This window comes from Branchiostoma floridae, chromosome 2 (genome assembly GCF_000003815.2).
Source record: "Branchiostoma floridae strain S238N-H82 chromosome 2, Bfl_VNyyK, whole genome shotgun sequence".
Lineage (NCBI taxonomy): Eukaryota > Metazoa > Chordata > Leptocardii > Amphioxiformes > Branchiostomatidae > Branchiostoma > Branchiostoma floridae.
Window position 1 is genome coordinate 14180421 of NC_049980.1, and position 8709 is coordinate 14189129.

The 8709-nt window shown below is 41.2% G+C and overlaps 1 protein-coding gene across 13 annotated transcripts in view; it reads left to right on the forward strand.

The window, feature by feature from the left end:
- LOC118407978 (adhesion G protein-coupled receptor B3-like) overlaps positions 1-8709 on the forward strand; it is a 157731-nt gene that overhangs the window by 99118 nt on the left and 49904 nt on the right. For 9 of the 13 annotated variants that reach the window (XM_035808591.1, XM_035808656.1, XM_035808622.1 and 6 more), the window contains exons 6-12: positions 4167-4466; positions 5136-5206; positions 5942-6188; positions 7022-7183; positions 7506-7601; positions 7872-8102; positions 8399-8587. In XM_035808591.1, the coding sequence (XP_035664484.1) occupies positions 4167-4466; positions 5136-5206; positions 5942-6188; positions 7022-7183; positions 7506-7601; positions 7872-8102; positions 8399-8587 (1296 nt within the window). Of the gene's footprint in view, positions 1-262; positions 409-1368; positions 1607-1924; positions 2243-4166; positions 4467-5135; positions 5207-5941; positions 6189-7021; positions 7184-7505; positions 7602-7871; positions 8103-8398; positions 8588-8709 lie in introns of those variants that run through there. The other 4 variants (XM_035808664.1, XM_035808672.1, XM_035808615.1 and 1 more) reach the window with 4 other exon arrangements.

The window sequence follows — 8709 nt, forward strand, 5'->3', positions numbered from 1 at the left end:
CAAACGAATTTCAGCTTTCTCGAAAATTTAAGGAATGTAGGCAGCGTAAAACTAAGTACCAGTGACAACTTATCTTAAGAAGATTCTCTTGATGGAAATTCTAATGTTTGCGAGACCTCGTAGACACAACGGGCCGTCCTGGGACTCAGCTCAAGAGCATCGACCTGAAAGTTGGAAGCGTGTTCTAAAGTAATTGCTCTTCCCACGCCTTATGTGCCACTGCATATTGTATTCATGTAGAATATAGTGTTCTTCTAGACCTTAACCAAGTCATAGCATATTCTATTATCTTGGCAACGCTACAAGAGACCCATGTATAACGTCTTTATTCTGCCAGCCCCTGGACGTATTCCAGAGAGGATTAGGGTGAATGGAGTGTCACCAACAAGCTTCAGAGTTTCATGGAAAGTAAGTATCCATCAGACTATTTCAAGAATGAGAAGGATTGGTACAACTGCCTTAAGGGGATAATTATATTATTCTGGTAGCGGTGATGTGGAAGGAAAGTGAATTTAACTGTAATTTCGTACGCAGAGCCTCGCCCGCGGCCCACATATACAACATGCCTAGGGTGGCCCTGCTACCCTGCTAATGCCTCCATTCCACAGATGGAGATCGCGATGCGACCTAGATGCGACCAAATTTGGATTTGTGTAACCCTTGCTTCATAATTTGAATATATCATATCGTATGTAAAGGTATGACTGAAAAGACAACTGGACACAATACACAAACCACGATTAGATCCCTTTTCCACATATGTAATGTGAAATTGCTCGGTCGCAGTTCGGTCACAGCTCGGTCGCAGGTATGGCGGCATCAGGTGTAAACCTCGCAAAAGTGGAAACCTCAGTCCTGTTTAGCAGACCCTCCCGAAGAATTGTATCATACGCGGGCGCAGCTCTGCGAAGCTGTTCGGTGATTGTAAATCCGTATGTCCTTTGGGAAATATATCAGTAATAATGAGGGAATTAGAAAATTGATCCTCAGAAGGTTTGGTTTACAGCACCATGGATGGGGACAGAATACATATGATGCTGAGAAAATAAGTAGTGTCTTGAAAGGATCGAGTGGCCTCTGTGATATCATTTGACTTCAGACAACACAATGAGTACCTGGCTACTTTTTTTTGTTATCACCATAATCTGTATTGGCACTATTGTATTCTCCAACTCAACGAGGACTTCCGAAAACATTTGATTCGTTGCTGACGTCACATATCACGTGTCCAGTTGTAGAAAGGGCCAGACGGCCGAACTAGACTAAGTCGGTGAGTCTATTTTGTTTAGTTGGAGAACAGTTCAACCTTTTCGCTATTGTTACTATGGTTATCATGATTAAATGATTACTTGGTTATACCTACTCCAGACCTTACCTCTTCTCGATCACAATGGACCGGCCCTTCGCTACCTCGTATCATGGCGACTTCAAAACGAGACGTGCTGGAAACTTAACTTGTGGAAAACGGCGACAGTTGTCGGCCCCATGTCATCTTACGTGGTGGAAAACATCACGTCTGGTCTGCTGTACGAGGTGACTGTTCAAGCGGTGAACTCCGTCGGACAGGGGCCTGTATCGGCACCACTTCATGGCCAGTCATTGCCAGGTACGCTATTCATTAACAAAACACGCCGAACAAGGGTCGATGCTTTTGAAGGAGACTACGATTTAGTTTTTCCATGACTACAATGAAAACTAGCACTGTTGCTCGGATATCTATCCTCCCAAACACTACACGTCTAATAAAAAGAATGATATATTGATACATTATTAACGTTTATTACCTCTTTATTATGGATCTACAGAGGTTTCAGTTTATGTGTGTTTGTTTGTTTGTTTGTTTGTTTGAGTGTCCGTAGTTGTTTATCTGATATCTTCATGTATCAAATTTTAAGTTGCTGTACCAATTGCTTTATCCTCACAGCTCTGAAAGATGCCCCAGTTTTGACTGCTCCCGTGAGAGAATACAATGCCAGCATAACAAGCACAATTGAACTGAACTGCCCTGTCCTTGGTGCCGTGCAGTCCAGAAGACTATGGTACAATGAAGCACGCATTGTCCCCACTAAACTGATACAACACACGGGGGCCCTACTCCTGGACAGAGTCCATTTCAAAGACGAGGGGTGCTACAAGTGCTACGCTGAAAACGACCACGGGTCTACGGAAGGATGTCGTTGCCTGCGGGTCTACGGTTCGAGAAACATTACAACGACTCAGACAAGCATTACCCAGTCGCTCAGTAAAATACGTTCACTGTTTGCCTGCCTAATGCCTCATAGAGCTAGTCACTGACAAAAATCGTTTAAGGTTTAAAGTATTAGGCATCTCATATGTATGTAGCAATAAGATATTGCTGTTATGTAATCCTATGTTCTAACCATAGTAATATACATGCGTCTTCCAGGATTCGACGTTGGTGGTTCTTTGGCAAGTAAAGCGCAAAGGTGCCCTTTGTTAACATGCACTACGGTTAACGTTGTAAACAAATACTGGCTTATTGCAATTGTGTAGGATTATAAACTAATGTGTATACGACGATTATTTTAATAAAAAGCAAATCGTCTCATCACTCGAATTAACATGCTTGTCTGTCATGAGTGCTTCCCATTAACTATTTTGCACACGTCTTGGCTTAACTTCGAGCGAGAACAGTTGACACGTTCCATATTCAGACCCGTGAATGGCGCTCCATCACTGCTTAGTTCTCGGCGCTGCTGCTAACATGTTGTCGATAGATAAGACGTTTCGGCATGTTTGGAATTGTTCAGGTGTGCTGTCTGTGGTTCGTGCGCTCTCCTGGTACCGACACTTATCTTCGTTTTTCCTTAACAAGGCTGAGCAATTTCTTTATCTCCACTGAACACGCGTTCTCACGATCACTGGCTATAATTTACAACATGCATGAGCACATGGTTAATTTTAGTGACTGCATCAATGGAATGTTGGCACTCTCACCAACTCAATTTGTGACTGCGCGTCTTGTGAAATGCAATTATTATAAATGAAGTAAATTATGCAAATTTGAAGAGTTTGAGTGCAGTTCCTGCCAAATTAGCATGTACTAAACAGGTTACAGGTTGTTTCGCAACAATGTCAGTTCGCAACCGTCAGTTCGCAACAAGGCATGTCTTTTCGCAACAAGGTACAAGTCTTTTCGCAATAAGATACAAGTCGTTTTTTTGCAACATTTGAATGTTATTAATCTTGATAACCTAACAGTATTAGAAATCGTATTCCTAAAATAATTATGCAGCTGCCTGTGCACGACGCGTGTGAAACTGTACCGCCCAGCGTATGAAATCATTGGGCTGTCAGGTCCATGCGGCCCCATGTTGCTCTGCCGCGGGGTTATCTTTCGCACCCGGTAAAATTTTTACGTGGAAGGAGTATAATTATGTTAGGAATACGATTTCTATTACATTTGTACTATTAGGCTATCAAGATTAATAACATTCAAATGATACGAAACGACTTGTACCTTGTTGCGAAAAGACTTGCCTTGTTGCGAACTGACGGTTGCGAACTGGCATTGTTGCGAAACAACCTGTTACCTACTAAACATATGCTAACTTAGTTCAAACATCTCAACAAAAAGACTGGATATCAAAATATCCTGATTTTTTTATTATTTACAGGAATAGGCCGATCCCAACTTCACACCCACATTCTTCAAAATGTAGAAATGTAGAAAATATAAAGATTCAAATATTTATGGGATATATGCAACGATTTTCTCTTTGGTGGAGACGCTGATTGTCCTGCTATTATTGGTTGACCTGATAACTGTGACTGTCTATTACCAAATTTAAACGCCCTTGCCCATTTTGAAGCAACGATTGTTTTTTTCCTCTTCTTTCTTTTCTACTCACTATGCGATTGCAGCATAAGTACACTCGTCTCTACCATGTTAAACAGCTTTATATGTATAGTCTTATTGTAACTATCTATATAAGTTAACTGATGCTGGGTCACATTCTCAAACAAGTGCCCGACCGGGCTGCTTACGGGAATGAAAAACAGAAGTTTATGAAATATATTAAGCAAATGTCCGGCCAATAGCATTAGTGGATGCTACATTGAAATCGGAGTAATTAGGACGTACGTCACTTTCAAGTTCATGATGAATGCCATAATGTAAACTCTATGTATTAACCATTCTACAGGAGCACCCTACACGCCCTTCAAACTGGAGCTCAGCGACAAACGTGCAACCAGCGTCATACTATCCTGGACACCGTGGCCTTCCGACCACCGGCCCAGCGAACATTTCATCGTCCAGTACCAGACGACATTCGAGCCCAGTATATGGAGGGAGATGATTGGATTTGTACCTGGAAATGCTACAAAGTCTCTTCTAGAACTCTCTCCGTTTGTGAACTACCGTTTCCGGGTGATAGCCGTGAACTGGGTCGGGCGGAGTGATCCCAGCGGGGCCTCGGAAAGCTACCACACACCGCCTTCAGGTAGGTACTCGGTATCTACGACTCCGCATATCTAGCAATTAACAATTTTTATGTAAAGTTCCTAATGAAATTTGGACGTTAATTACCCTGACAACTGTGTATGGAATTTTGTGTTTTTGCTTGTTTTTCCGTTTGTTTGCTGGAGTACCGTTGTAATTTGAATGCAGTAGAGAGACTGGTTTCCACGTCCTATCAATATCGACTAGACTGACAGGAAGTTAGGTCAAAGGTTCCAGAATACTGTAGTAGGTTATTGCCTTCAGTTGCCTGATCTGTGTATATCTGTTTCTTTATGTGACTGACAGCTGGAGGGATGTATGTATTCAACAAAATCAGTGAAATGCTCAGATGAATAAAAAAAGAAATTCGTATGGACCAAAAATATCTCACTGGTTGCAGATTTATAAATTCCATTCAAAGGTGACAAAGAAAAGGCCTATAATAGAGAATGACAGTCATTTTCGCATAAAGGAGTGATTGATTATACCAAGATATTATCTCTACATTCGGATTATGTTTTTTTCTTCCTCCAGGCTCTCTACAGATGGAATCATTCTTCGGTTCAGTTAACCGAAATTTCAATTTGATGCGGTTGTGATTCGATGTTCATAACGTTTACGCGGGTTGTAAATAATACAATGATTCATTATCATGCATTCCTCTTCACAGCTCCCGAGGTTTTTCCCAAGAACATCCAAGCGCAGGGGATCTACACCAGAGACCTAGACGTCAGATGGGATGTAAGTAATGAACGTGTACCTCATTATACACTAATTGATTTACTATTTAGGTTGTTAAGGATGTGCACCCCCATTTCACTACCTCGCTACGACCGCACTGGGACCTCACTGCGACTGAGTTATTGAGCAGAACGCTCAACGAATTCTACACACAGAAAGCTAATTCTTTTGTGTCTTTTATTGTCTTCTTATTGATACTTTTGGATTTTGCATGACAATCCGATCAGGAAATCAGGGAGTTACACAAATCCGGTTTGGATCGCTGCGAGATTGTCGGCGTATAGTATAGTGGGATATTACGGAGTAGATCATAAAACATAATAGTTCGTTTCTTCTGATATACTTTTCAATAATGTAACCCATTGAAATTTATGTGGCCTGTCTTAGCTGTACGCTCCAGTTCAGACTGCGTTTCAAATGAAAGACTTCTCAAACTGTGTTTAAAAGATGTCATATTGAGGCAAGAAACAAAGATACTTGTAGAAAATATACTTAATACCTAATTATTTTATACATTTTATCCGTACGGAAAATGACATTGACATTAAGTAACGAGACATGAACGGAAGTGTGACGTCAACAACAGGTCAAAGGTGCCCGGTTATCTGTATCGCCTCAAGTCTCGGTTGTGGAATTGTTAAATTAAAAAAAAATTAAATGTGCTGTAATTTACACAGCCTCTTTCACTTCTCTTAGAAAGTAATAGATACTATTGTAACGAACTTTGTATTCCAGCCCCTGGGGTGGTATGAGCGGAACGGACCAGGAGTCCAGTATAAAATCTTCTGGAGGATTCTCTACTGTAACGACGACCTGCTGGCAGACTGGGAGAGCTCCGTGGTGCAGGGAGAAGAGAAGTCCTCCTACATCATCCTGAACCTGATCAGAGATTTACCGTATCAGGTTCAGGTTCAAGTCCTCAACAACCAGGGCGCAGGACCAATCAGCTACCCACCTGTTATTGGACACGCCGGCGGAGAAGGTTAATAAGTCGACTTATTAAAGTTATAGTGTTGAATATCAATTCAAACGAACGCTGTTTATGTCGTAACGTTAACAATTGAAAAAGTGATACTTAAATAAAATGCGTTGGTTAACATAAATACATCTTATGTGATAGTATGACTCAATTGAAAATGCATGAAATTTTGTCCGTTTGCGTCTTTACTAAGGATATCCACAACAGTTATTGATGGTTCGATGTAAACTGCATCTATCGCATTTGAATTTGATATCATTATATAACTTGCTTAATCTTAGCATTTACCAGGAATGATATAATGAATGAATGAATAACATTACCATTGTACTAATGCAAATCTTACATTTTTCTTGAACAAATTCTCTGTACGTGTATGCTTCGTCAAGGAATTTGTGTAGGTCAGGGATTGTGTAAGAACTTTTTATACGGAATATCTGGTTTCTATCGCTGCGCATTTCTTATACCTTCAACGTGAAACGTCAAACGTTAAAAAAGACATTTGTGATTATGCTATGCTATCCTTTTGAAGAAATGTCGACATTAATACTAACTATCATACTGTTCCTGTTTCTATTCATTGTTATAAACTCATGTCCACTTCTGTTTGGTATGATGGACATGTGTCAAACTTATAGCTTGCTCTGCGGATAGCCTCTTCACAATCCCTGTCCTAATCCTTTAACAAATCCTTTATTCTTCCCTGTATCCACTAACATGTGCTCAGAAGCGCCACAGTGTGGTTCTGTTTATTAATGCACGTTGTTTTCTCTCTCATTCTCATGTAACCCTAGTGATTACTGATAACTGTAAATAGCCATGTTTATGACCACAAGGACATGTGCTTCTAGCTGGTCGGCCGGGGACCAGAGCTCCTTGTGCAACCTTCGAAGCCACCCTCCCCACTCGCATTACGTCAGACACCGACGGCTACTTAAAACCAGGGGACAATGCACCCTGGATGGCATCTGCTTCAACATTCCCTGATCTTAAATATGGTGAGAACGAGTCAGAAGGTCGTAGTTTCTTAGAGTAAAAAAGTGGTTCATGGTTCCAATTGCAAAATGCATTATGTTTAACATCAGGACATTAATCAAAAGGACTGTTTGCAACTTAGAGACCGTTACCTTTTGATAAACACCTTGCACCCACAGTGTACGTTGATGCGCATGCGTAGTTAGAACCACGAACTTCCTTATTGTACTGTGCATTGCTGTTTTTAGAGTTAATTTTGATCTTGTTCGTTTGTATTTTGTCTGCGCCATCATATGATTTCTTGTTTTGCTGTTTCTTCCGTCCGTTATATTCTATTCCCCGAAGCATATCCCACCGACCCAGGCTTTACAGAAGTACCAAACGGTTCCCAATTGTCCCCTACTTCGGTTATTTGGACAAACACTGTAACCCATGGTATAGGTAAGGTCAAGGAAGCAATACATTTTTCTTTCCTTTTATTCTTTATTCTGTCATACTTTATATCTGACTTTCGGTTGATGTGTATTTATCGTATGCCTAGCGCTTGCGCTGGTATAAGCACTCTTGTATGCCCTATCACTGTGTATACGTAGTTATATGTGTCAAGTGTAATGACAGAATACCTGAATTCACAATGAAAACAATTTATGATATGTATATGCATATCAGTTTGCCACAAAATGACAATTTCTTCTTTACTTGTCTTCACAGGATTCGACATTGTCAACTTCTTCGAAGACTATTCCGGTATTGTGGGAACGAGATTACTCATCACGTGTATAGCCCGTGGGCCGAGGCGCATGCGCTTTAAATGGTTTAAAGGGGAATACAAGATCACGGCCTCTGATTGGACCAGGATAAGTGTGTCACCAAAAGTGATCAGAAACGACGGTGACCTGGAGTCTGTACTGGAGATCAACCCAACCTCTCCTCTGGACAGGGGTAAGCATTGTGCGGAACATATGCTTCCCATGCAAAACTTTTCATCTGTCCTCACAGTACAGTACCATTTCATATCATAGCTATTATTGTTAAGGTCTCTTTTCACTAGAGGACGACCATGAAGTGACAAAATTTGAGTTTGTACTTGTAGGACCCTTGCTTTTATCATTGCAATATGATGAATTAGAATTTTACCCATTGAATTCGTATATGTGTCCGCCAAATCTTACACCCGAAAATGAAAGTCGCATTCTATCTCCACGCCCAATAACGCACATTCTGCCACTTTCTTTCAGGAACGTACAGATGTGCAGTTTCCGATAAAGGAGTCGAGAGGAGCTGTTCCCTGAACATCACTGTCCTGACCAAACCGTCAGCCCAACTGGACCCCGTGACCGCCACTGTCTTAGTCAGCTCTCCCGTCAAACTGACCTGCACTGTCCGATCGCCAGGGGGCGTGGAGCCACAAGTCAAGTGGTTCATAGGTGAAAAATTACATCGTTGGTTCAAATTCACAAAAATGGAAGTCAGATAAGAAGTGTCGCTCCCTTATCCATTATCAACGCTGCACGTTCTACAAGTAATGTACCTCTAGTTAGTATTTTAT